Genomic DNA, 27,817 nt, shown 5'->3' on the forward strand with positions numbered 1-27,817 from the left:
ATTAAGACGAACCGAAATAAAACCGCGTACATAATGCTGCACGATTACCATTTGGACTTCTTGTATGAATATCCTAGACCAAAAATTACAATGGGTATCTTCATATCGTACAATCTTTAGCCTTCTTCGTATGCCCGTTTCCCCAGCAGCCCGTATATATGTCCGTCTTCCCTATTCAGTCATCATGGATAATCACCCCTGGCACCTCAGTAACCTCCTCAGGACCATCCCCGTCCTCAATTACATCCTTCTTATCCCCATCGGCACCACCTACCACCTTCTTCCCCGTCTCATCAACAGCCATCTTATCCCCGCCATTCGTCGCACCACTGCCACCCTTCTTCCCCTTTTTGGCATTCCGCTTCTCCCTCTTCTTCCGATTCTTCTCCGTCTTCTCTTCATCCTTCCTCCGCGCTTCCTCCCGCTTCTGCTCCCACTCCTTATCCTCCTTCTCCTTGTCGACCTCGCTCTGCATCAGCCGCTGGCGCTCGTACTCCCTCCGCCGACTCGCCTTGTAGACATGGAATTCTCCCGACCCCGCACCAGCAGAGGAACCCTGGACGTTGGCGACAATCTCTGGCGGCGGGGGAAGCGATGTCGAGGTCCGTTGCTTGGAGGGGTCCGGAAGTTTGATTTCTTTTGTGGGATCGCGGAAGAGAGACTCGATTTGTGTTGCGTGTTCATCGTGCGCTGTCACGGCGCGGCGTTTGGTGGGACGTTTGCTGCGCGGGTCTGCGCTGGTAGGGATTGATTCGGGGCCGGGTTCGGACATTTTGATAAGAGGTGTTTAAGTCGGTTTGAAGTGTGTGAGAGTAGATTGACTGCACTCTCCTATGCGAGGTTGTTGGGCTTGGTTTTATTTCAAAGTAGTGGCTGGTGTGAGAGCGTCTGTAGGTTTGTATAAGTAGGTGCAGAATGAGGAGCCAGTAGTAGTTTAGCTGAAGATTAGCGGCCTGAAAACTGGGCGGTGAGACGCGCCGTTGGGGTTGCTCTTATCGATCGATTGGCCGGGATTGGATCGCAGTCGGCAGGTTCCATCAGCATAACGCCGATTACTTCCCCAGTCGGGAACTCAGATGTATACAACTTGGGGAAGTGAGGAGTAGCCTGCTGGCTCGCCAAACTTAGTCATAAGGAGACTATATCGCTCCGAGGTCTTGAAAACTACATTCAAGTGGTTGTTAGCCTCTCGGATGGTCTAATATTGTACAAAGTTGAAGTAATCATGAATCAATCGGCCTCTGCATCAGGCCGTGGCACATGACAGGCACTGGCTGTGCTTTTTCCTACTGTTATCATCCTCCGGGATCTCCCACCTCCCCCTCAGATGTCCTTTTTCTTTCCTCTGGCCAATATCGTGTGCTCCAGTTGATACTCACCGTATATTTGTCTGTATGAGTGCGTGCCTTCAAAGCTCGCCTAGTGCTGCGTGTTTTCCCATCATATCTCACTCCCTACTTCTTACCCCGCCAACATGGATACGAGTGGCGTCCCCAACGCCCCGAATACGGGGACCTCACGTACTTTCAAGGTGAGCAATGACCCGGTGTGAGCTGTGCCGACATCATTATCAGCCTGGACATCCTAATGATTACTAGTTTGATCTCGATGACACTTGTTGCTTGAAATCAAATCCATCTTTAACAGGTATTGTTGTAGTATGGCTCCCGTTGATAGCATTAGTGAATCTCGCTTCGCTAACATACACGGCTAGAGAACATATCTTGATGTACGTTTTCCTACGACCGATAAATCCAAGAACGATGACTCAAATAGACTGACATGGCAATCCCAGGTGAATCCATCTGGGCCGCCAGAAGATTACTTGGTGGTATCCTATACCTCGGTGCCACAAGACGTTCTGACCGATTTCTTACAAACCGGTGTGGTAAGTGATCAGGTCCCATTAGCCAGAAATAATGTTCACTAAACTCCCTTTCTCCTGTATAGCCGCGCAAAGGATATGTTTTTGTTGAGTTTGACTGGTTTTCGCAAGGATATTCTCTCATTCATGAGGACGACCTTGAACTACTTGACAGGTACATCGACTTCGGTAGTCATGTCAAAAGGAATTCGGACGACACATTATATGGCACGGTCATCAATGCATCTGCTACATGCACCCTCGAGCCAATTGCGTATCGTAACTATGACGACTCTTTAGGCGAATATGGCTCCGTCGAGTTCAACGAACGGCTCATGCCTCGCAGCCGCACAAGACCCGAGGCCGGATCCTCTCGTCCTCTGCCACTGCATAATGTACCTTTATCTGAGCTCATGCACCACCAGCAGTTCAGAGAAGATGACTTGATTATTTATCGCCAGAAACTGGGAGTCATCCGGCAAGTTGATCGTGATGCTATTCTGCGCGTTTCCAACGTGCCGGTCTCGCTTGTCGATCCCAATGCTCTGGAGGTTCCTTGCATCTTCGATGACAAAGAACTTATATGGATGCCTACGGGCCAGCCGTGTAGAATTGTCGATGCCAATTTACAATACCTGGAGCATGACTTCGTGATTCCGGGTCAGTATGTGTGTACGAAATACAAAAATATGCGCGGGATAAACGGGGGTGTAGTCCCAAAGGAAGATATCTGTTCTTTTGGCCATGGCCAGGTCCTGTCCACGCCAGCTACGGAGTATAAAGTTGAATGGCTCTGTACGAATGTGTTCGGCCTTGGAACACTTGAGATCTCGGATAAAATAGAAACTCTCAGAGCACCTGTCTTGGAACGCGATGCCGTGAAATGCGATTTTGGAAACCTCCCAACTGAGGGAACAGTAAAATCTGATGTTTGTCTTCACATCGGTGAGATGGTACGTTTTCGAGATCCGAAAAGTGCTTTTCAGAAATATCTTTACCAACATATTCCTCTCGGAGAGACCTTTGGTTACGATATGAACATCTTCCAAATCACATCAAAAAAGACGGCACTGACTGTCAAGTGGTCGGACGGGAGTGTCACAACCGAAGATATTAAGTCTCTTTGTGTGAGTACCGGAATTGATGAAAACATTTGGCCTGGGAGTATTGTCGTCCTAAAGGATGGGATTGAGATCATCGATCTGCCCGCATCAGAACGCATACCTGCATATATCAAACAGCTGCCTAAGCATAGGAGACACGGGAGATCAACAATCCGAGCGAGAATTGTGGGTATCGTCCAGGCTGTTGACATCCGGGAGCAAATAGCTACCGTTCAGTGGTATAAAGATCCCGATGTCGTACTTTTGCATGGTGGGCAAATCCTAGCCTACCCCTACTCCTCTCTGGGCGAGCTGAGTGATACAGTCAGCCAAGTATCTCTATATGAGCTTGACGTGTTTCCTTGTCTGGAGAGATTACATGGTGACATCGTTCTTCTCGCCCCAGACACCATCCATGAATCGGCTTTGATGAAAGGAAAATTAAATACATATAATGTCGCCGGTCCTTGCACCTATAGCTACACGTCGTCGTTGTCACTTTCGCAGGTACATGCATACCTCGACGCTATGAGTATTTCGATGTTGGACGCGGAATGGTTCAAAAGTACGACTACAATTGACACTACCCCTCTTCCTCCAAGACATAGTTACCACTACCAGCGTAAGCTCAATAAAAAGCCCACTGCAGATTTCGTCGGACAGATTATTGCGATTGAGACCAATGGAGATATCACTGTTCGGTTGGCTGCTACGGGTGCTTGTCGCGACATCCGCGTCCCATTTGAAAAGATTATGATGGTCATTAACGTAGGATTTTCCAGCTCAGCCGGGATCCCAGCTCCAGGTGATTTATCGACCATGTCAATGAACACGACATACGAGGATGAAGAAGGGAGTTCAATTGGCGACGAGGATGAGTGGGAGACAGACGAGCCTGACGAAATCCCAGACACTAATACTGCAAATGACTATATTGTTCCCGAATCTACAGAGGCCGATTGTTTCACGGAGGCAGACATTGACACGGGGAATGGTGACTCTCGCCTTGAAATGAGAGAGAATTCGGATGATGTAGCTGAGCAGAGCGAGGAAATGACTTTACCTCCAGAGTTCCTCATATTGGAAGGCATCCCTCCCTCCGATCACCATTTCATCTCGAAACACGAGGCCAGGGGCTCGGTCTTACGCACCAGGTGTATTCAGAAGGAACTTGACATACTCAGTGAATCTCTTCCTCCCGGAATCTTTGTGCGAGCATGGGAATCAAGGATGGACCTTCTCAGGGTTTTGTTCATTGGGCCAGAGGGGACCCCGTACGAATATGCACCGATTGTGCTAGACCTGCACTTGCCTGGGGACTTTCCTAAAAAGCCTCCCGAAGCATTCTTTCACTCGTGGATTAGTGGTCAAGGAAGGATCAATCCGAACCTCTATGAAGATGGTAAAATCTGCCTGAGCATTTTAGGGACATGGCCCACTCAAAACCCGGAGGAAACATGGTCAGCAACCAAGTCCACTGTTCTACAGGTCTTAGTCTCGATTATGGGGCTGGTCTTGGTGAAAGCCCCTTTCTATAGTAAGTCAGCATTATGGGCAATGTGTATAACTCCGGTATCAAAGGCTGATGTTTACCAGATGAGGCCGGTTATGAAGCCCTTGCCGCGGAGGGCGACCGGCAAGTCGAGTCAAACAAGTACACCGAAAGGACGTTCTTGACTACACGCAGATATATCAAATATGCCCTCGATCACCCAGTGAGCGGCATGGAGGACATTGTGACCTGGAATTATCTGCCCAGTCGCGTAAGGTCAATTGATTGCGACAGGCCCCTACTGCTCCGTCGCGCTATCGATGCGGCATTGGCGATGATAGATCATCACGATAATTCTAGCACTGGAGAGGAGCGCAGGGCCTCAGCCTTTGTCTCGCGTCTTAGCCTTGGGGCCGTGGTTATGCTACGAAAGTATATCACGGAGCTTGAGGTTTTGGAAGTAGCCGCGACTGTCTAACAATAATCTTGATGTTGGATGGATCTGTTGCAAATAATTATCAGACCCTGATCTTGTTATTGATTGATCATAAGAGACCATCCACTTTTGTTAATGATATCTACGATACATTGGCTTATCTTGCGGAATGGAATTTTGGGCAGTGGATAAGTGAGAGACGTTGTAATAGTTGGGTGAGAGTCACTCGGATCTATGCTACAAATATGCACTGCTTTATAATTGTTTGAAGTTTTGATAATGAGTAGTATCTCTGAATGGTTGCTGATGCAGTAGAACAGTATCCTGGACTGGAACTCCGCTAAGTAGGACTGAACTATAGCTATTTATCCACAAATCAGGCGCTTAAACGAGTATGACGGCATCAACTGAGCAAAGAAATATAAATTCATTAGACCTGAAGATATAATTATTATGAGATTCTTGAATAGCAGCTTAGCAACAATCGGACAGAAAATACACTGTGGAAGACGAGCAGAAGGAGTGGCAGTAGAAACAGAAAGCAAAAGCAGCACTGCGGCATTGGTCTTTGGCGTGTTCCGTTGGCAGCAGCGCCAGGCCTTCGCTCATCTTTCGCTCTGTCTTGTCCTCCCTCCCTCTTCTTTCTCCCCTCGCTCTTCTTTATTTGACCCCATTTCTTTTCCATCTTCCCCTTCTCTTCATTTCCATCGTTTCCGTGTTGCTTCTTTCTCGTTGGGTCGGTGGAGTCCCAAGGTTACAAATACACCCTTCGAACCCGGGCGCGATCGCACCCATAAATCTTGGTTCCCTCTCAGCACGCAAGTTTAAGTTACCCGCACGCAGTATCACCATCCTCTGTGCTGCCCGTGTTGCTGTTAAAATATGGGTGCCTATCGTCTGGGTAAGTTATTCTTTTCGCTCACGGTTCTGCTTGCCTTCTTTCAAGATGAGTTTCTCGCCGTCTCGCTTTTGGACGTTGGTTTCACTGTTTGCTTTTCCCATGGCGTTGTTGTCAACTTGCTTGACTGGGATGGGGATGCGTTTGTTGTCCAGCGGTGACTGCCAACTGTCATATTGAGCCAAATCTTGAACGAATTTTGTTCGGCTTGCCCCAAGCATGCTGTTTTTATTTGCATGATATTTTCGACCGAATCTACACATCTTGCTCAAATCTAACCATCTACACAGAGCAAGCCTCAACCGGCCGCGCCGGTTGCAAAAACAAAGAATGTAAAGACCAGGGCATCAAGATCCTCAAGGGCGAGTTGCGTCATGGCTCCTGGGTTGATACCGAACGGTTTCAGAGCTACTTCTGGCGTCACTGGTAAGTCTAGGAGATGAAAATTCGGACGAAAGAAGCGCCCTGCTAATGCCTTATACAGGGGCTGTGTCACCCCCAAGATCATTGCTAATATGATTGAAACGGTCGGTGAAGAAGGCGAGAGAGACTGGTCAGCCTTGGATGGCTATGACGAACTCCCTGAAGATTTGCAGGAGAAGGTTCGCAGAGCATTGTTGCAGGGCCATGTTGATGATGAAGATTGGAAGGGGGTAAGTTTTTAGAATCAGTTTCATACTTAATTTCAACTTTTCTGTCTGTAAGAAGTCTGACTTTTGTCTCAGGATGTCGAATTAAATCGGCCTGGAAAGACGGGATTTCGGAAGCGTGTGACCAAGAAGGACAAGGTATGTTCTTCCGCTCCAAGAATCTAGCTCTATCGATGCTAATCTGCCCAGGACGAAACCCCAGAGGAGTCCACTCCAAAGAAGGCCACTCCTCAGAGTAAGAAACGCGCTCGCGCTGAGCCCAAGGAGGAATCCGGCTCTGAAGCTGAGGAAGGAGACACCAAGGAAAAGCCTAAGGCTAAAAAGGCCACTCCCCAGACCAAGAAGCGCGCTCGTGCGGAGCCTAAGAAAGAAGCCGAGTCTGAGGCTGAAGAAGAGGTTACTAAAGAGACGCCTAAGACCAAGAAGGCCGCTCCCCAGACCAAGAAGCGTACCAAAGCTGGAGCCGAAGCTGAAGCTGATGAAGCTAAAGACACGCCCAAGACTAAGAAGCCCAGAAAGAACAGTGCTGCCTCCAAGCAAGCACCTGTCGAGGATGACGAGTCCGATGCTCCTCTGGTCGAAACGAACAAGAAGGCGGCCGCCACTAAGGGTAAGCGGGGCAAAGCTGCTGCTGCTGCTCCTGCTGCTGAGGAGCCCGCCACTACTCGTCCCAAAAGGGGCAGACCCGCGGCAAAGAAGAAGCAAGCCCCCGTTGCTGACGATGAGGGTGAAGCTGAGCCTGAGCCTGCCGAAAAACCAAAGCGGACATACAAGAAGAGAAAGTCTACCTAAAGAATTGGTGCGGTCCTGGAATTCAGGCATTAGTGAGCTGGTCATGTAGAAGAAGTTATGAAGGGGAGTGCTTTGTTTCGGTCTATTCTATCATTCACCTTTCCTTTCATATGTCTTGTCTTCTAATTGTCATTTTCTCCTGTTATGTGCTACCTGTGATATTGATATCGGTGTCAATACTGTGCATTTTAACACTGTCACTACCTTAAGACTGTCCTATGTTGTTGCTGCTGGCGTGAGCGTGACTATTCTGTGTGTACATGCATGCTGTGCTGGTATTTCCAGTCTCATATTTCTATTGTCATGTATCTTGTCCAGCGGTTCTTGTATCTAATCAGTCATGTCATGGTTATGTTATGCGTTGATAGGCTGTAATATTATCACTATTGCTAGGGCAGGCATTTCATACCTGGCTTGACTCACTATTGACAGTAGATCATGAAACTATCAGTCGATAGAGACAATGACGGCCAAGATGTCCAAATTGGGAAACCAGTCTTCGTAGCGCACGCACAGAATCAGATGTATAGCATCCACGCAGGGGGATGACGAGCACATAGCCGAACACTATCGTATCTGGATTCCTCTCTCTAAAATTGTGAGTGGCAACAGCCAAAATATATTATATTATAGTATCATCTTCATCCTAAAACCATGTTCATCAAGTGGATGTATACGACTGAGTACTACTAATACATAGTATCATATGTGTAGATTCTTATACGGGCGGCTTTTGGCTTAACTAACCTTATTAGAGCGATGACAAAACTCCGCTACCACTCCACCACATGTGTAGTAGTACGTGTCATAGTAATTACTAGCTAGCTGTAGAAGATCTCAACATAGTAAGTCCCCATCAATTGAAAAGACTACAACTATTCTTTCTCTTACTAGAAGGTGACCACACAATGCTATTGCGCAGTTAACAAGTTATAAGCAGCAGAATAATACTTACGACTACATTCAAAATAACTTATCTTGTGTCAATGAACCTCAAAGTCTAGAAAACTGAATGGAGCTGATTGACCAATACAACAATTCCCCGAAGGAGGGCTGACCAGGCAGCACAACAGTCTCCAACCAAGTAACAAAGGCCCAAAACATAAAGCGTTTATCTAGCAGAATCTTGCATACACAACATCTGAATGATCATAATCACCAACCCTCACTACTATTCAGTTGTTGCATACTTCTGACTATTCACAAAGCGACCCGCAGCACATTACCCAAACAGGTAACGCGTGAGGCCTCACAAATGGATACCTCCACTCACTCACTCACTCCCTCCCTCTCACTCACTACTTTGTTTACCCGCCCCTTTCCTACTGTAGAACCGTAGATCCCCTTCCCCCCCTCCCAAATAATGAAACCACTTTCCAAATTCCTTCAATACATAACCCATCTGGCATCAACAACATCAACAACAATAACAACACAAACCCAAAACGCACCATTCCAACTCCTCTCCCTTCCAGTCGAACTCCGTCTCCTGATCTACGCGCACGTCTTCTCCCTACCCCCCATCATAGTAACTGCCTCGCGCAGTAAACTCTTCCTTATTACATCCTCATCCTCATTATCTCCAGGTGGCAAAGGACATGATGATCAAGATCGAATTGAATATAGATACACTTACACCCGTGTCCCCGCGGGCTCAATTGCCATCTCCCTGCTTTATACAAGCAAGCAAATCTACCTAGAAGCCCTTCCAGTGCTATACGACAGGGTGATCTTCACGCATGATCTTGCGGAGTTGTTTCTGCTGAGTCTGCTAGGCAGGATGTCCGATTACGCACGTGACCATGTGCGGTGTGTGCGGCTTCAGCCAAGACAGATGGTTTGGGCGGGGAGAGCGCCTGCAACGAGGGAACGGTTGGCGTGGATGCAGCTGTGCGCGAGGATTGCGGAGTTGAAGGGGCTGAGGAAGGTGGAGGTGTGTTGTCCGAGGAAGGAGGTGCGGTGTGATGAGGTGGTGGCGATGGAGAGGATTGGGTTGGCTTTGAGGGTGGTGAAGGTGAGGAAGGAGGTGGTTGTGGAAGGGGTGGAGAGTTGGAGGGATGAGTGGGTGGAGAGGCTGGAGGGGTTGTTGGAGGCAGATTGTAGTATTACTAGTAATATGTAGATAATGACGTTGGTTCATTTTGGTGATAATAGCAAGCAGGCAAGCAGGCAAGCAAGCCATGATATTTCGTGTTGGTCTTAGCTTGGTATATATTGTGATGGTTTAGATGGTGTTTCCTCCTCGCTCCTGCAGGAACTTGTAGTATCTCGGGGCACATTTCCTCCGCCATTTCTTGCCCCAGATGTAGACAGCCATTCCGGCTGCTAGTGAGATGATCACGCAGATCCCGTAGAAGAGGAAGAGCCAGCCGGGGCCGGTGGCTTCGTAGAACGGTTGTGTGGTCTCGGAGATGATGAAGTTGATGATGGAGCTGCAGATGGCGAGAATCACGACAATCTCACCCCCAACACCGGGGAAACATTCCATGGCATAGGCGGTTGCCTGTTGGAACTGTTAGTTTTGATCTGTCAAAAGGGCCAACTAACATACTGTTGATGTTGCAGCTACCTGCTGAGCAATCATCGCTCCAATTCCCACAGTGATTGTCATCCAGTGGGCACCTTCCTGGGCACCCCAGCCATAAAGCTCATATCCCACCGCCGAATAGATGAAGCAAGGCGTCAGAGCCCAGAGACGCATCTCAGGCTCCTTAACACCGTCATTGCGACGAGCGAGGTAGATGACAATCTTATCACCCATCACACTAGTAAGGTAGCCAATGATGCTGCCAACCAGAGCAGACAGATAGGCAAGGCCGGTCTGGCCGTCAGTGAAGTTGTACGGCGCGCCAGTAAGAATCTCGGAGATGGTCTTATTGGTAACGATGCCAGAGGTGCAGCCAAAGGCGAAGATAATACCAGCCTAGACAATGTATTAGTAATTGTTGCAAAGCCTTATCTTTGGGATAGGTGACAGTACAATAATGATGTTAGGGAAAGCCAGCAGGAAGAATGGTCGCATGAAGTAAGACCAATATGTGGTTTTATCTTGCGGGTAATATACCCAGAGTCGCAATTTCTCTTTGAACGTCCGTTTGGGGAATTCAGACGGCGCTGGAATTGTATCACTGGCTGATCCCTCGTTCACACTCGCATTATCGATTGTGGCGGGATCCTTCTTGTCTAGAGAAGCGGTTTCGGTCGCATCAATCGGGCTCTTTGCCTTGGTCTCGGCCGTAGGCAAGCTCTGCGAAGGGTTGAAGAGAAACCGGGGAAACAATGTCTCCTCATACGTGAAGAAGAAGATAATGATCAACACCGCTTCTCCAATGGAGACCACCCACTGAGCCCAGCGCCAGCCCGGTCCGTCAGCAATATATCCACCTGAGACCAGACCAATGATAGAACCTAGCTGCTGAGCAAAGATGTAGAAACCCAGCATGCGACCGCGCTGATGGTCAAAGAAGAGGTCAAATACTGCGAGCTGAATAACAGCTTCGTAGGCGGAGGTACCGAGACCATTGACGATATTGCATCCATACCATTCACCCGCAGTATGAAAAGCGCCCATCCAGATGGAGGAGCCAATGCAAAGGAGTAAGGTTGCGAGGAAACAAAAGCGACGACCAATCTTCATGGCCGCTGGAATCCAGAAGATATTCACCAGACCCAGCATGAGATAGTTCAATGCTCCACCACCGTTCATGATGGTCATGGTGGACCCAGTCATGTCCACGATTGTCGAGTAAGCATCTCCGGTGTTGTTCTCGGCAAATGAAAAGATACAGGCATATGCAGAGACAAGGAGAAGATGCCAGTATTTCTTGAAATCGGACCAATTGAGAGGATCGCCCTCACAGGCCGTGGGAGGGGGCAACAGGATAATATCGGAGCTGCCATGGGGAACGTTCTGGTCGTGTTGAAGATCGATCAGAAGCTCAGTGCCGGGGACGTCAAGGTCCCTGTCTTTGAAGATAGGCATGGTCAGGACAGCACCAGAGAAAGACTTGAAGCTCTGTTGATTGAGAGGTCTCCATCCCGACGGCTGCCTCTCTCTTTATAGGAGGAGGGGAAGGCATTAGAGGCATTGCAACGGTTTGCGACTATGACAATCTGGGGTTCGATAAGCTTCGGATGATATTAGCCAATGTTACCCCAGGTTTATAGCGATATCGCTATCGGGATAATTATCAAAGTGTGGAGGCAAAAGTAGAGGGCAGGCAAGAGGGGCGGCAGGTCCAAGCGAAGCAGTAAAGTTGGAGGATGGAGCTTAGTCGGACGCTAACCGGCTGCTAAACATCGCGACGCTTATGCTGGACTCACACCATTGTACCATGTCGCTATCAACTCCCAATGTGATTTGCTTACGCCTCGACCTTCCATTGCCTTGTGGCCAGGGTTGATATGAGATTAGCCGTCGATGGCAACTTGATAAGCTTGGCCTTCCCCTCCCATCTGCATCATTGCATTAGCAAACCGAAATCCTCCGTGGCCACACAATGCGCGCCGATCAGTCTTCAGAGCATCCATCACTCTCCATTTTCATTCGCATTAACTCCGCTTCCCCGATAGACGTACCCATGCTTCAAGCGCCCATCCTTATCATCGGAGCAGGCACCTGGGGAGCGTCCACTGCCCTTCATCTGGCCCGACGGGGTTATACCAATGTCACTGTCTTAGATGCGTATCATCAGCCCTCCGCCATTTCGGCGGGCAATGACGTGAACAAGATAGTCTCCTTCAGTGAGTGTGGAATACCCAAGGTGTACCTGGGATGTAGCTAACCGAAGCGAAGCGGACCCTCCCGCCGAGGACGACCCCAACTTCGTGAACAAGACGTTTTTTGCCGCACTTACTAGGGGCTTTCAGCACGACCCGGTGTTCAAGCCACATTTCCACAATGTTGGGAACATCACTTCAGCTTTCTCCCCGGGCGGCCTCAAGCATATTGGACGGCGCGACCGCGGAGGCGACGTAGTGGAGCTAAACGACCCGGAGGACTTCCGGAAGGCATTTCCCTCGGGTATTCTGACGGGTCCCCTGCCAGGCTGGAAAGGATATTGGAAGAAGACAGGTGCTGGGTGGGTGCATGCCCGGAATGCCCTCGTATCAGCCATCACCGAAGCCAAAAGGCTTGGAGTCACCTTCATCGGAGGCGACCCCGAAGGAAAAGTTGTCCGTTTACTATTTTCGTCCAAGACTGAACCCCGGGATATTGTCGGGGCCGAAACAGCAGATGGAAAGCAACACTTTGCTTCCAAGGTCATTCTAGCCGCCGGTGCAAATGCGGACCAGTTCCTCGATTTCAAGAAACAACTTCGGCCAACTGCCTGGACCCTGGCCCATATTCGCATGTCACCCGAGGAAGCCAAGGCATATCGTAACCTACCTGTCCTTTTCAACGCCGATCAGGGATTCTTCATTGAACCGGATGAAGAAAAGCACGAACTCAAGATATGTGACGAACATCCAGGATACTGCAACTGGATTGTCGGCCCAGATGGCGAACGACGAAGCGTTCCCTTTGCACGTCATCAGATCCCCGTTGAGTCGGCCGAGCGAATCCGCGGTCTCCTGAGAGCAACGATGCCTCAGTTGGCGGACAGACCTTTCTCATTCGCACGGATCTGTTGGTGCGCTGATACGGTCGACCGAAATTTTCTCATCGATTATCATCCTGAACATCCATCCTTGCTTCTTGCAGTTGGGGCGTCCGGTCGTGGATTCGCCCATATTCCCTCGATCGGTGGATTTATTGCTGACCGGCTTGAAGGGAGGATGGACTCGAGGATTGCAGCTGCCGTTCGTTGGAGACCTGAGCAGGCTGTGAACCGAGATTGGGACGATACCCAAAATAGGTTCGGAGGGGAGTATAGGGTGATGGACTTTCAGAAAGTGAAGGAGTGGACTAATATCCAAGAGTCGTAGCTGGCATTAGGTAGGTTCCAAATGTGGAATCTGCATATGGCTGACACAAGGTATTTTGTAGAGCTTAACATCCTCAGTCGCTCACTAATATACTCTAATGTATTTTCTGACTATGTTAGTTAATTGGAGAGTGTCAGAATACGATCAGCGTATTCAACATAGCACCTTCTCACAAGTTAGTAGGAAATGAGCTAACTCAGCCATAATAGTAGTCCGAACAAGCACACTTCAAACCCTCCACACCTGCATACCTAATAGAAGAATTCATGGAAAATGACGTCTGCACTTGTAGATCTGCAGTACTTTCGAAGAGAAGAGTTGCAATAAGCAATGATCTGAACTAGACCCGAGCACTTGTAGATGCCTTAACGAACAGGAACCGACCAATGATCGGCGGTGCAGCCGATCTCTTCCCGATACAGACAGATCGTGGCGGTGCAAACTGTGGCACCAGCGGGGTGCCTTCACATGTGACCTATCTTCTGCGGTGATATCATCGCTTGACTCGCTCGGTGAGCTGTATTTCAACGGCTCTCGAGCTCAGAGTGGCCATGAATTGCAGAAAGAGCAGAAATCCCTACGTTGAACAGCTCCCAGCGTGTATATTTCACTTATATTGATCGTGCACCGGAACCGGTGGGTCTCGAAACCACTATATATCTGGGGTATGTTCACCGTCCTTTGTTCAGGCAGCCATATCGCAAAGTGAAGGAACGGCTCCTTTATCCGCATAGCTTACTTTGTCGAACTTCACTAAATATAAGAGGACACATATAGGCTTTATAAAGCATTATCGACTACTAAGCGCGGAGCGGGATAGTTCGCCATGCAGCAATTCACCCAGTGGAAGAATTGGAGACGCCCGTCCCAACGTCAACCGCATGAACCCGTCTTGACAACAGAAGATGAGGCATTCCTACGAGATATTACCTCTGATCCGGCGAATCAAGGGCCGGTCTCGCCTACCACCGAACTTGACACCCATCTATCGCCCGTTTCTCCCGTACCCACAGATACAATCGATACTACCCAATCAGCAGTGTCACCGGCAGAGGAGTTTGGAAAGGAGCTAGGGGAGGAAGAACGGAAGGCTAGAGAGAAGACAGAGCGCTCTCAGAGTGTTTCTCAAGGCTCTAAGGCCGAGGGTTCTACGCAGAAGAAGAGGCCATGGAGCTGGATTCGGAGGAAGAGTACGGTGGATAAGAAGGTAGCTACGATACCGCCGTTGTAGGTGTCTGCACACATAGCTAACTGTTCTTTGATAACTAGGGCAGCGAAGGCGCGAGTGAAGCAGCTCCCGCACCAAGTGCTTCAAACGATGCACAGCCCTCTGAAGCTAAAGAAGACGATGAAGCGAGACAAGAAGCAGAAGATATGACGGAAATCCTCGAGCGCCTCAATTTGGCGGCTGAAAACAACCGCGTATTCTCGATAAGTGACGAAACACGGGAACTCCTTCGTAAATTCACGTTGATCTTCAAGGACCTGGTCAACGGTGTTCCGACTGCGTATCATGATCTTGAGATGCTCCTCAAGAACGGCAACAAACAACTGCAAAGCACTTATTCACAACTCCCGAAGTTCCTCCAGGGTCTGATCGAGAAGCTTCCTGAAAAATGGACTGAGACACTGGCCCCTGAAGTTCTCGCTGCTGCCACTGAGAAGGCCAGTAAAAGTGGCATCAATGTGGACAATGTAGGCAAGGCTGCCGCCGCCGCCAACAAGATGGGACTTAAGGTTCCCAGCTTGAAAGAACTAGTAGGGAAGCCGGCAGCGCTTGTAGGGATGTTACGGTCCATCATGGCATTCTTACGGGCTAGATTCCCCGCAGTGTTGGGTATGAATGTACTCTGGTCAATGGCATTGTTTAGTACGTTGCGCCCCGATACGACTAGGAGGAAATTGGAGTCACTAATGTTCACTAGTTCTTTTGTTTGTTCTCTGGTATTGCCATAAACGGGGCCGCGAGGTCCGCCTCGAAAATGAGCGTCTTGTCACCGAAGAGGAGATTGGTAGATTGAATGACGAGTCACCTGAAGGGAAGATCCGCAATACTGAGACGTTGACGACCACGGCGCCCCGTGGAGCTTCTGCGGCGGAAATCCGCCAAGGGGTAAAGGAGGTACAACAAGCACGAGAGGCCGCCACAACTACGAATGATTCAAAAGATAAGGAAAATGAACCTAAGGAGGATATTTCTACCAGGCCAAAACGATCCAAGTCCATCCTTTCAATCTGGCCTAGGTCGGACCAGAAAGCGACACCGGCAGGACCGAAAATTGAACCCTACCCAGGTACATGAGCAGGACACTCTTATCGCTTTTGGAGAGGCGCAATTGCTTTTTAACTTAACGTCATTTTGATACCTTTTGTTCGTCTTTAACCCCAGGATCTACTTTTAATAATTCCATGTCTTTCGGCCACTTGTCCTCTGAGACTGAATGAAAACATCACTTAGCCTACCTCAAACATCACGCGACCCATGGTTGAAGCGCGGACCGGGCAAGTTGTGGGCAGACCGGGTGGCAACATCCATCTCAGATACTTCATCATGTCCTCCAACCGGTCCCCTTCTGGAAGTTCTGCCGTCTAGCCGCCCTTTCCGGGCAAGGCTGCAACCCGCAGGAGCTTAGACCGCTGTGTAGTATACGGACGTAGATTCCACTCGAATCACCAGCAACCAAGTATCTCTCTAGTGGACAATAAAGTACCTCGCACAGCGTCATGGCACATAAATAGTATCTCAGCTGTGCTGGACGACGAGCTTTGCTTTGCTTTGCCAGAAAATCGACGAGACTGCGGGGTGCAGCCACCCAAGCCAATCAGACAGCCAAAAGTAGCCACGCATTGACCAATGGGGTCTGCAACGGGCGCCGATCGTTGAATAATCTGGCCCCACTTTGTATTCTGCTCGACGTGGACTAGCCGTATGCAATGGTATTACTGTTACCATACAATAGTGGGCAATGCAGCATCATCATTCAATATCCACTATCGCTCATTTCCCAATCTTGATAACGATAACTGGGTCAGGTCACTAGAATCTTGGAAGAATGGAATGGAAGGCCACGTTCCCCCCTCTTTTGCCCCTTAGTAGTGGATTAGGGAATATTGAATAGTTGACAATGGGGTTTTATGTATCACTGTTTCAATGTACATAAATCTGGATTGTGATGGAGCCACGAGGGATGATACTATGTGTAAGTATTGATGGAAAGAAAAATTTACAGTAGGTCCCCCTCACCTGCTGCTGCTACTGCTGCTTATCAGCCCATTTCCCGCTGCACATTTCATCCACCTACATTAAGCAATATAACCAACTTTTATCAGTAGCCACCAGCACTTCACATGTGGGCAGAAATCTTGCTTTAGTCGCACGAAGTTACTCCGCAAGCAACAACAATGAATATTAGCAGTAGTAGTGAAACAAGTTGCTGGCTGGCTGGATGGCTGGCCGGCCCCGTACGTAGTCGTAGGGTGTTTCTCGATACATCCAACCGCCCAACCGGCTGACTTTCCAGCAGCCAGTTGTCCCTCTCCTTTACCGCTTGTTTTGAGCCAATTACAACATGCATGCATCATGTATGAATGCCAAAGGCATCGCTACTAGTCCCCCCCCTCCCATCCATCATCCATGCCCGAGTATGTCCCTCTTTCTTAGGCCAACGAGGAAAAGGAACATGAGACTAATGTACCTGTCTCGAAGAAGTGGTGTGGTGCTTTGCATTCATACTAGATCATCATTGTCATTTTCTCTGCGCTCAGGGACATGGGTGATTATTTGATCTTTGGTTATCCCAATGAATGATTCATAGAAGGGCATAGTAAGATAGTATGGTGTGATTTTTTTTTCTCCTCTTCTTGAAAGACAACAACTGATTTCCTCACTGCTTAAATAAGTGAATATACTGAACAATAATCAACGCAAACGGACCAGCAATAGTAGCGCCTAGCTCACGGCTAACCGAGACAGCTTACCTACTACTTGCCTTGGATTTTATCGATAGTTGTACACGGTATTCTAGTAGTGCCCAGCCCAGTCCGTTCGGGATGATGCCGAAAATGTCACGGACCTCCTGGGATTATTGATGCGGTGGCTTTTTTCCTTTCCACTTTGATCTATTTTAGTCGATCCGGTCGGGAATTAGTACTATCACGTGCGTTGTTAGATCTCCAGAATATCTTCCTAAGTAACTAGTCACTTTCAATGAGTTATCTGTGAGAAGAGTTGATGTGTATACAGGACGGGAATCAGAGATACTGGAGATAGCCCAATTCTCGAATTGTAAAGGTGCAACGGCAATCTCGGAGAATTAGCCGCTGCGTTGTTGGTCTAATTGACGCTCGAGACCCCTATGTTGTGCTGTTCACTGAACTTACTATGCCTTGATCTTCTGGTGGATTTTTCGCCTGCTGCAACTTGATGCACCCGCCCAAGGCGGGAGGTCTAGGCTTGAGCCGCGGCTACCGAGGCTCTGTCGCATCTATCCGTGCGTCTGGATACCCATGCTAAAGGATCGGGATCCTGTGTCTGTGGTGTTTTGGGAGCAATTGATGGTTGCAGGTAAGGGTCCTGAGGAGGAAGATTGTGGAAGTACCTTCAGGGGAAAGGGGATTGAGTTAACCGTGTTGATGTTCGGCGGCTATCTCACGTTTAACATACTGGCTGTAAGTATGACTGACAGCTGGCTTAGTTATCCGAACGGCTAGACGGTAGCCATATCTCAAAAGGAAACATTCATTGTTGGTAATATATACTCTACGACAGACCAGTTTCGTAAAGTAAAGGGTCGCGAAAGATAGGAATCGATCAACGTGCCCATTGCAGTCTACTGTGAGCAGCAAGGAAGACCAGCGAGGCAGCATCTTTTCCTCCCCATGGACAGACTAGTCCATATCAGGTAAGGCATAGCCGCCAGTGCCGGGCTTGGCCAATCCGAGTGGTGGTATTGACCTCATCCGGTAAGGTGGCCCATCAGGGCCAGCCATCCGGGTCCATCCATGTCATCCTCCCTTACTCCCGACCTTCTGAGAGAGGAGTGCAGGCCATCCGGCAGCCAACTCGTGTTTCCTGCGTCTAGACGCACGCTTGATGAATCATACCTATGAGTGCAGTGCATTCGATGAATCATGGACCAGCTGATCTAGCCGAGACAGTGACGGCTATTATCAAGATGATGTGAGAAGATGTCACCGTGCAGAGGGCACGGTTCAGAAAGTTGTCCTCCCTTCCTTTAGCGGCAGGGAGTTTGGCTTGTAAGATTTGCTTATTCTCCCCTTTCTTACAGTATGGCCCGCTTTGCATGCCACGACTTTCGGAAAAAGAAGGCCCCTCATTCTTTATCAGAGCCTCGGGTGCGATCTGCGTTCTTGCCTGCATGCCTGTGATCTAACAGATTGCCTTTACTTACATACTGTGTAAGTAAAGTCTGTAGAATGTATGTCAGTGGTGGAACAGAGGGGGAATACGTAGGGATGCTGCATCGGTTCGCCATATGGTTATGTTTCAACCCTGGATAGATTCGATTTCATCTGGAGTTTCCAAACATAACGCTCGTCTGGAGGCGAATGAATGCCTCCAACTCAGAACAGTAGTGAGTCACCGATGCTCAATCCTCGGGTGACTCCGTCGCCAGCGTTGTTCATGATTTGTCCGGTGATTTAGTACTAGGCAGGCGGAACAGCGGGCCAAGTCATAGATGGCAAGCAGAAACTTAGTAGTGGGATTCCTTCCTAGCCACAAGGCGCCGTTCATTTTCCCATTTGCCGTCTCCGTCCCCATAATAGTATCCCTTTCTATGGCAAGATCCGTCGACGCCATCTGCAGTTTCAGGTACCCAACGAGAAAAGACTACCCAAGTGCTCTCAGGATCGTCTTCGTTCGACAACCGGGACGTGCCGGAGTGCATGCCGTAGCCCATTCCGAGACTGTATGCTATACATAGTCCATATGAAATGGAAATAATGCTAGATTTGTACTAAGTGAAAGGAGGTAAGAGCCAGACGGAGATTACTTCTTCTGTTGCCTCTTCGGACAGGGCGTGACTAAGTGGTACTAAACCGGTCATATCATTGTCGCCTTCTATTCGAGGCTGTTACAAGTCCCCCGCGAATGATTGGCTTCCACTGCAGAGACCAGCTGGGGTGGATTGCAGGCAAAAAAAGAATAAAAAAGGAAAAAAGAAAAAAGATGCGGTGAACACCCGCCCGCCAATGGGCGTCACTGTTTTTGTGGTTCCTGACCAATCATGACCCCGCAGACTGCGACCGGCCGAGGCGGGCTCCACCCTGACTGGAAAATTTGGCCCGCCCCAGGCAATCCAAGGCCGTTCCGTCCTGTAACCTGCTCGTCACGGTACGACGGCGTACGGATAGATGATCTTCTCCCCTGCTGTCTTTTCCCTCCTCCTTCCTCCCTCTATTCCACCCCTCATCTTCTTCTGCCACTCTCGGTCGCAGACTCTTCTCACAACACCTTCTATTCACATTCAAAAGACCCCTTATTCTCCTCTTTACTATCCAGATATCGTCAAGGGTTCCTCGCCAGGATGGCTTTCGCTGAGCTGTAGATTCCTCGCTGGGGGGCACGGCTGCCTTTTCCATGCTCCCCAGTCCAGCAGCTCCGAGTAATCTCCAATTGACTTGACGATTATCTGTTCCTCTTTCGACGCAACAATAGGCAAGCGTCGGAATTGCCCCTCAGTACACTTACAGGAGAAGCACTTTTGACGTCCCTTTCTGGACGGTGAGGTGCTTTTGCGGTCTACGAAAAGTCTTTGCTATCGTCCCTTTTTCTTGCCCTCCCCTCCCCTCTATCCGATCACCACCCCCTACCGATATACCACCACTCATCCTGATCTCTCTCACGCTGTCTATAACATCCATCACGACATCCTTTCCTTCCTCTACGCCATTACGAAATTACGTTCCGAAAAACTCCTACCTTACGATATCGGTCCCTGAACCTGTCTTCTCAAGTCGCTGACGCAATCGATTCATTGCGGCGGGTTGTACGGGTAGCAAACTTTGTCGAACCAACAAGTGCTTCTTAACCTTTGTCGGTCCCGATAGGACTGAGAGACCTCTCCCAAGGAAGAAATATCACAATACCTATTGTTGACGATATAATGGCGCCAACAACACACTCCCCGAAGCGGTCACCCCAGGGTGTCGCAAAGGCTACCCATCACAACCCCGCGGGTCGTTCCCCGAGAACGTCCAATAAAGCTGTCTCCCTCGGTTCTCTGAACGCTGATCGGAAACGAAGAGCGGCCTCCGTCTCGAGCGTGTCATCCGTCTCATCCATTGGCGAACTCAGCGATGATGCAAATGATTCCGAGGATGATGATGCAGATGACGAAGAAGAACAGCCCGCTGTTCGTGGCCCGTCTTATGGTCGCCGTGACAGGGCCCATAAGACGGGTGTCAAACAAAAGAAGACAAAAAAGATGAAGTTCTCCGACGATGACGGCTACGATGGCCAACGGAGTAGCGATGATAACAATGAATCCGATGAAAGCTCCGATGATGTCTATGCCGCTGTGGACTATATCAGCGATGGCTCAGATGATGAGGAACAGGATGTAGAGAAGTTGGAGGAGTTGTTGATTGTGGAATCTGAGAATGAAAACCCTGTTGGTGGTATCTTGGCTGCTCCCGGCGCTGATGCTTGGGCCGGTCCCAATGTTTTCGACGATCATATGATCCTGTCGGCTGCGTCCTTCTTTGATGAAGAACAGCTTTATACTGCCATGGAAGCCTTTGGGGAGACTGACATGGCTAGCGAGACTGCTATTGAGACCCCGGTGGCGCGCCGGGTGCATTTCGAGGAAGACTCAGACTCCTCGTCTGATAGTGATTCCCATACTGAAGATGAGATCCCAAGTGATTTCCTCCAGCAGGATAGTCTCGATCCCCAGTTGCGTCGCATGATCGACAATGATAATGAAAATTTATCCCGCCGCCGGCGTCAATCTGAGGAGATATATGCCGAGTCAGACTATGGGCATTCTAATATTTATCACGTGGAATCCGATGCCATCTCCGACGGTTCGGAGTCAAGCGGCTATGAAAGTATGCATGCAGCTGGTCAACCCCGCACATTTCATTTACTGACACGTTTGAAGCCGATGATGGCGAGACTACAGATGAAGATCTCCCTCCTCCTGCCACCATCACTCATCCCAGATCTATCCTGCGTCGTGATTCTTCGGCCTCGTTGGCGCCCACAGGCGATGAGAAGAGCGAAACCACTTCTCGTCGGCGAGGACCTATCATGGGGACATTTGTCGCCGATCCTCATAAACCTGTTGCACTTGTCGACTGCACTGGCAAGCACCTTGTGATCATTCCTGCCTATGCTTCTTCTCGCCATGATTGGCTTGAATCTGCCACGAACAGTGTCTGCAATACTGCTCACAACAGCCCGCGGGCTACTACCATGCATCTTATTGACGAGAGCGACACGGACGCCCTCGCGTCGCCCAACCATGCTGATCTGAGCCCTATGCTAGCATCGAGTGCCAATCTTATGATGACTGCTCTTGGTAATGATATTGCTCCGGGTGGTCAGGTAATGGGCCCGCCCGAGGCGTTCTATCCGTCCCGTGACTTTGCTATCGATAGCTCTTTCGAGGACGATGATGAAGATGATCCGGAGTCGGCTTTGAATGTCGAAGACTTCATTGACTTCGGTGATGGGTCATCTGATGACGAAATGGACAAGGCGTTTGACGAAGAAGCGCTGATGTCGCCAATGACTGCCCGACCCCTACAGGCCGGCACGGGTACGCCGACCCCTAATCGCGGTGCTGACTCCCAGCAGGCCAGCAGTGCGGAGCGATTCCTAAATCACCTGGACCGTGGCATCGTTACCGCATTCCGCCGGAATCACAACCGCTACCAAGCCCTGTTGCGTCTCCCACAACATCGGGAATTTATGCCGGCCAATTCGCCTTCTCGCCCCGCTAGCGTCTTCAGGCATGCACGCCATGCAGACCAACGCACCCCCACGCGCAAGCGCAAAGCTAGTGGGTACAACGGCGGGGAGGCGGTCCGACGAAAGCTGATGGACGCCCACCGCCACACCCAGCTTCCTTTCTAAATACTACCTGACACTGCGCGATACCCTGATATCTCTGATTTGAGGCGAACATAGCGTGCCTGGATTTCCGCTAATTCCGAGGACATATTGAACATTTGTACATGGATTTAGAGTCTGTGTTTCTAGCATAGACGATGATGCGTTTGTTACATCGGGAACGTGGCTTGGTTGATCCAGCCTCGTTCTCTACCAAACGCGGTGTTCTGCATGGGTTCTCTCTCCGACAGAATTAGGTCTTCTTTCTCTTGGTCGGAAAGATGGGGGATATCTCATGGCCAAAAGTTCGAGTTTGATGACATTTGATTTCTGGAGTTGATCGAAGGATATACCTTGTGTTACGAAGACCTGTTGCTTTTCTTTGTCCTACCTTGATTTTCTCCGTTTGATGACATGTATGCACTGCTACGGCGTCTTAAGCACACGGAAATGCAAATATGAAAATATTCTAAGCAACAGACTAGCAACCGTAGTTCTTAATTTTCCTACGTAGTATCGAGTAACCAGTGTCTCTAGGCAGCCATTAAGCCATTGACGATGACATTGCCCCTGCCTCTCGCAACTCCTACCTGCGTCGGGTGCTCTCAAACCAAAGGAAATGAAGCAATACCACCTTATGCAAGTCATACCAAGGGTCAGAAGTAAACGAAACCCCTCAAGACCCCTAACGTGATGGTTGGACAGAGCCATTGTGCGACACGCCAGGGGTGTAGTAGTAATTATCTCGTCATCGCTTTGTACAAGAGCGATTAGCAGGTTGCACAACCACCTCCTGTGGAGACAATCCAGCTGAAGTCCGATCCAATCAATCAATTCCATGTAAGCGCATGAAATTAGATTGTACAGCATATATGCATGCATGCTCTATCACAATGATCATCACAGACCCAAACCCCGACCCAGACCCCCAATGTCCGGGGCTTGTATGGAATTCTAGTGGAATGTGGAGGCGGTGGCCCAGGCTCTGAAGGTTGGATTCCGAGGTGGTATTCTGGCGCTGGGGTTCCCTAGGTCACCTAGTCTACGTCGATTAACCAGAGCCTACCTGGCTATCACTTCCTTGATTTCTTCATCAACTATCTAGCTGTGGCGTGGCGGTAATTAGAGTCGGGGAACTTAGATTGAAGCCTCGGCGGTTACTTGGTGAATGGGAATGCGTGCTTCTCTCTCTCTCTCTCTCCAGTAAGCTGTAGATCGGTTGAAGTATGTGTTTTCTGGTTCGGGTTGGAGTGGACTGGACTCTTCCAGTAGTACGGTTATTATTAGAATGGGGACTTCATGGATAATCTCGGCAGTTGTCAGAGGAGCGATGAATGTGATGAGGGAAAAGGTGTTGGGTCACTCACTGGTCAGGTTTCAGCGCGAGACGCCGGGTTAACTTTACCCTGTCACTGCACACAAGCGAGCTTTAGGTGTTGAAGATCGGAGATGCCGCTTTGAGATGAGCGTGCAGATTTAACTTCTTCTGGATGTCTGATGTGATATGAATGGATAAATTTGGATACTGACTGGGCATTTGACATGGAGAAGAAACGTTGGCGCCGTTCAGGGTCTCATTTGGAGGTGGGACAGTTTACTGTCAGGGAGTGCCAAAGACACATGATCGATCCCTTTTTGCTTGGCCTTTTTCCTCCTCTTCGACTCGACTCGTCTTCGATGAATGTATCTCGTCTGCTGCTTCTTTGGCGCAATCATTCATGGTCCTCATGTCTAATTAGTGCTGGCGCATTCGTCGCCAGATGGATACATGGACAGTAGTGATGAATGTCTTGTTGCCATGGATTTAGGTAGAGATAGTCTGCCGTCAGACTGCCAGGCAACGAGCAGCCACCGACGCCCCAGGGCCCCCTCTTTCACTCGCAAACAAAGGGTTCTTCAGCATCTCCCCTATGGGCCGATACATCTCGTGGGCTGAGCCAAATGTCAGCCTTCGTGACCTCTGATTGGCGATGAACTCGCGCTTCTGTCAGGGTCCTTCACCCTGTTCCTGCACTAGCGGCACACCCGGCGCCTCTGGATTGGATTGGTTGTTGTAACACCGACTGTGCAGCCATGGACATCTGGCTGGTTGGAGGGTGAATGCTCAACGGGCTGTTTTACTTGCACTATCAGACTTTTCTGGTGAACGGCAATCACTGTCAATGGCTGTTAGGCAGGCAGCCTTTTGCCATCCCGGTGTTGGTACTTTAAGGTTCCCTCGCCCTCCCTGGTAACAGAATATTTTGGCTGCTCTTACTTCCTCCCGAAGCTGTTTCTTGCTGTTGTCATTGTGTTATTGTTTGTTTGCCCAAGTGGCTTGACATTCGACGCTCGTTCATCTACTACCACTCGTTGGTCTGTTCGTATTTCTCGTCGTCTTTATAAGTCTCCTTGTCCGCAACTGCTGTGGTTTGAAACAAGTCGACTATCTGCATCTCATTCGACATTCTTCACACTCCTTCAAACACTACTGAGCCCTATTCAATATGAGGGCCGTAGTTCCTCTTTACCTACTCTCGGTCGCTCTTTGGCCGCTTGCAGCTCTTGCTCATCCCAAGGGCCTGGTGAGTGTGCTCTTACTCTTGTACATGACTTCATGAAGGCTAACATAGATAGTGGTGGGGGACCGATGAATGCTATACCAGTCCTGGAAAGGCCGACAATGATTGTTCCCAAGATCAGCAAACTGGATTTGACTGGACTGGGCTGGCTGTCGGCTCCTTCTCAGCTTATGCTGGGTTTGAGTTCTCAGGCTTTGCCTTGAAAGATAGCTTTGGCGCTTCCGCCAGTGTAAGCAAACAGCATTACACCTTTCTTGAATTGGGCTCGTAACTAATGGCTCTAGGGAAAATGCATCGTTGGAAAGCTCTCCAAGGGGAGCTCTTCACGTCTCAAGATGTCTTCCGGTAGAGACCAGAAGGGATTCTCTGTCAGCAAGTTTCGTCTCGCCACATCCAGGGAAGCCGACGTCCACATTGTCTATAACATGCCTGATGGGTCAACCTGCAACGATGTTGTCTCCAGCTCTCCGAGTGGTACAGATGTCACCAATGATCAGTGTGGTGGCTCTGTTTCAGTGAGCTTCAGGCTTGAGGAGGATATTGAACTTGAGACCTGCGATCTGGGTATCTATAAGGTCGAGTTTGATTGCTCGCCAAGCCAGGACACCGATCCATCTAGTACCCTTGCGCTGCCATCCTCAACCAAGTCAAGTGGCTCGTCGACTCCGTTGATTCTGATGCCACCCTCATCGCCTGCAGCTGCTACAACATCTGCCCCAACGCCTGTCAGGATGACTACGTCCACTGTTTACACGACAAAGGAGGTAACAATCACAAGCTGTGCACCTACTGTAACGAATTGTCCTGCAAACTCAGTCACCGTGGTCACATCTACGATTGCGGTCTCGACTACTGTTTGCCCGGTTACTGAAACCTCTGGGGCTTCTGCGGTGGCGAGTACGTCGGCGAGTACGTCGGCAGGACACCATTCCAGTAATCCGATGGTCACGACGTCGATTAGCGTTCCATCTGGTAGCTCTCCTGTTGAGTCCACCTCGTCCCATCCGAGCCCGGTCCCTACTAGCCCTATTGTGTCTACTGCCCCGGCTGCATCAGGGCATGGCTCTTCGGCTCCTGCTGTTGACAAGACCACTGTCGTCACATACGTGACAGTGACCACTTGCCCAGTGACATCCACCGGGTCTGCAGGGGGCTCACTCACTACGTCAGTTGGCACAACCGTTTCTACTATCACACTGACCTCGACGTCGACCATCTGCACCAAGTGCATTGCTCCGACTTCCGTGGCACCTATCTCGTCTGGGCCCGTCTCGGCCCCTGAGAGGACCACAACCGTTGTCACTTATGAGACTGTGACTACTTGCCCTGTGACCAATGTTGTTACATCGAGTGGTACTCCTATCACCTCGGTTACCAGCACTGTCTCAACCATGACCCTGACCTCGGTGTCCACTATCGCACCAACCTCTGCCGTCTCCAGTTCTACTCACGGCCCAACCGGCGTTGCTCCCATTTCCTCCGGGCCAGTCTCCATCCCTGAGAGCACAACCACCGTGGTTACATATGAGACTATTACTACATGTCCAGTGACCACCGTGGTAACCTCGAGCGGGAAGCCGGTGACTTCAGTCACTAGTACCATCTCGACAGTGACATTGACGTCGGTGTCTACATACTGCCCCAAGTGTACCGCCGGCCCGACGTCTGTTGGCCCTGTCACTACTGCGCCTGAGAGAACAACAACGATTGTGACCTGGGAGACTGTGACCACTTTCCCTGTGACTTCAGTCGTGACCTCAAGTGGCAAGGCCATCACTTCAGTTACTAGCACTGTCTCCACGATCACCATGACAGCAACTTCTACTATTGCAAACACGGTCGTACCCACGGGCAAATCCCCAGCCACCAGCACAGGTGCCAGCAGTGTCTCGACGCCTGCCCCATCCGCGCCATGCCCCAACGTGGTGCCCAAGTGCATCAACACCTGGATGAACCTGCTTCCCCAATGCAGCTCCAACAGCGATGCCAGCTGCTACTGCCCGTCGGACGAGTTCACCAAGAAGGTCATCTCCTGCATACAAGCCTGGGGAGCTTCCCAGGCCGAGGTCCAGGCTGCTCTATCCTACTTCACCGGGATCTGCGCTGCGTATGTACCGCAAAACCCAGGCATCGTGACTGTCATCCCAGCTACGATCACCCTCGGCGCTGGCGCCACCGGTGTCGCTCCGGTTACTGGTACAGCGGTCCATTCCACCACCGGTGGTGTTGCACCAACTACCAAACCAGCCACTGCTGCACCTATCGCGTCCACCGTCGTCACCTACTCTACCTGGACCGTGACTGTACCCAAGGTTGTATTCACCACCGCCTCGGGAAGCACCCAGACGACCGTGGGCCTTGTGCCAGGCGGACCGACCGGCGTTTCAGCGAGCTCGAGCCGTATTCAAAACCCCTGGGCTTCGTCGACCCTCGCTACTTTCTCCGGCCGACCAACACCGTCTCAATCACCTAGTCATACACCCGTGCTGTCCAACACGGGGTCTAAGGAGCAGAAATCTTCAGGAAGGTGGTGGACTATCGCCGTTGCTGCTCTTCTGGGCATTTACTAATTGTAATCAGGGATGATGTGGAGGGAGTGGACAGATTGGAGTTGTAAATTGCGATGATATGTCATCGTTCCGGTGTATTTAAAGGATCTTTGCTTTGCCTGTAACAACCAGGTTGCTTGTTTTACTATACCACTTAATTGCTTTGCCTGATTCTTCGAATCGTAGGTTCTGATTGGGAATGCAGTTAGCAAGGCATCTGCATTTGATAATTAGATTAGTTGATTACCCTTCTCTCCATATTACTACCAGTTATAGAATGTTCCGTGCCCACAGACGACATACCACACGATACTAGTTCTATTACACGAGGGACTGGGATAAGTATCTCTATAGTGGTATGATCAGTCACACTCCGAGTCCGGTGCCTGCAGAATCCCATCTTCACTTTGTATCCATCCATACATCCACCCATCGTCCACATATGAACCGACCAGACCGGTGTCC

At 49.9% G+C, this 27,817-nt stretch overlaps 9 protein-coding genes across 9 annotated transcripts; 7 read left to right on the top strand and 2 right to left on the bottom strand.

The window, feature by feature from the left end:
• Positions 1–175: 175 nt before the first annotated feature.
• On the bottom strand, positions 176–772 carry An02g08930 (uncharacterized protein; the record flags this gene model as incomplete). Its single annotated transcript, XM_001399991.1, has 1 exon — positions 176–772. One exon carries the CDS (start codon positions 770–772, stop codon positions 176–178), a length of 597 nt encoding a protein of 198 aa, XP_001400028.1.
• Positions 773–1,474: 702 nt separating this feature from the next.
• Positions 1,475–4,937, top strand: An02g08940 (uncharacterized protein; the record flags this gene model as incomplete). Its single annotated transcript, XM_059746476.1, has 5 exons — positions 1,475–1,531; positions 1,599–1,729; positions 1,777–1,888; positions 1,951–4,504; positions 4,564–4,937. The coding sequence occupies 5 exons, from the start codon at positions 1,475–1,477 to the stop codon at positions 4,935–4,937; spliced, it is 3,228 nt and encodes a 1,075-aa protein (XP_059603436.1).
• Positions 4,938–5,777: 840 nt separating this feature from the next.
• An02g08950 (uncharacterized protein) lies at positions 5,778–7,235 on the top strand (the record flags this gene model as incomplete). The annotated part of the gene is made up of 5 exons (XM_059746477.1): positions 5,778–5,796; positions 6,084–6,219; positions 6,278–6,446; positions 6,519–6,581; positions 6,633–7,235. The coding sequence occupies 5 exons, from the start codon at positions 5,778–5,780 to the stop codon at positions 7,233–7,235; spliced, it is 990 nt and encodes a 329-aa protein (XP_059603437.1).
• Positions 7,236–7,994: 759 nt separating this feature from the next.
• An02g08960 (uncharacterized protein) lies at positions 7,995–8,247 on the top strand (the record flags this gene model as incomplete). Its single annotated transcript, XM_059746478.1, has 3 exons — positions 7,995–8,027; positions 8,057–8,080; positions 8,158–8,247. The coding sequence occupies 3 exons, from the start codon at positions 7,995–7,997 to the stop codon at positions 8,245–8,247; spliced, it is 147 nt and encodes a 48-aa protein (XP_059603438.1).
• A 721-nt stretch (positions 8,248–8,968) lies between these two features.
• On the bottom strand, positions 8,969–11,217 carry An02g08970 (uncharacterized protein; the record flags this gene model as incomplete). Its single annotated transcript, XM_001399995.3, has 4 exons — positions 8,969–9,309; positions 9,513–9,738; positions 9,787–10,158; positions 10,216–11,217. The coding sequence occupies 4 exons, from the start codon at positions 11,215–11,217 to the stop codon at positions 8,969–8,971; spliced, it is 1,941 nt and encodes a 646-aa protein (XP_001400032.3).
• A 517-nt stretch (positions 11,218–11,734) lies between these two features.
• Positions 11,735–13,163, top strand: An02g08980 (uncharacterized protein; the record flags this gene model as incomplete). Its single annotated transcript, XM_059746479.1, has 2 exons — positions 11,735–11,978; positions 12,016–13,163. The coding sequence occupies 2 exons, from the start codon at positions 11,735–11,737 to the stop codon at positions 13,161–13,163; spliced, it is 1,392 nt and encodes a 463-aa protein (XP_059603439.1).
• An 826-nt stretch (positions 13,164–13,989) lies between these two features.
• Positions 13,990–15,465, top strand: An02g08990 (uncharacterized protein; the record flags this gene model as incomplete). Its single annotated transcript, XM_059746480.1, has 3 exons — positions 13,990–14,370; positions 14,433–15,033; positions 15,089–15,465. 3 exons carry the CDS (start codon positions 13,990–13,992, stop codon positions 15,463–15,465), a joined length of 1,359 nt encoding a protein of 452 aa, XP_059603440.1.
• Positions 15,466–20,290: 4,825 nt separating this feature from the next.
• An02g09000 (uncharacterized protein) lies at positions 20,291–22,266 on the top strand (the record flags this gene model as incomplete). The annotated part of the gene is made up of 2 exons (XM_001399998.3): positions 20,291–21,236; positions 21,290–22,266. 2 exons carry the CDS (start codon positions 20,291–20,293, stop codon positions 22,264–22,266), a joined length of 1,923 nt encoding a protein of 640 aa, XP_001400035.1.
• A 2,462-nt stretch (positions 22,267–24,728) lies between these two features.
• Positions 24,729–27,373, top strand: An02g09010 (uncharacterized protein; the record flags this gene model as incomplete). The annotated part of the gene is made up of 3 exons (XM_001399999.3): positions 24,729–24,806; positions 24,859–25,032; positions 25,088–27,373. 3 exons carry the CDS (start codon positions 24,729–24,731, stop codon positions 27,371–27,373), a joined length of 2,538 nt encoding a protein of 845 aa, XP_001400036.1.
• Positions 27,374–27,817: the final 444 nt, after the last annotated feature.

The sequence above is a fragment of the Aspergillus niger genome, assembly GCF_000002855.4.
Source record: "Aspergillus niger supercontig An02".
NCBI classification, from domain to species: Eukaryota; Fungi; Ascomycota; class Eurotiomycetes; order Eurotiales; family Aspergillaceae; genus Aspergillus; species Aspergillus niger.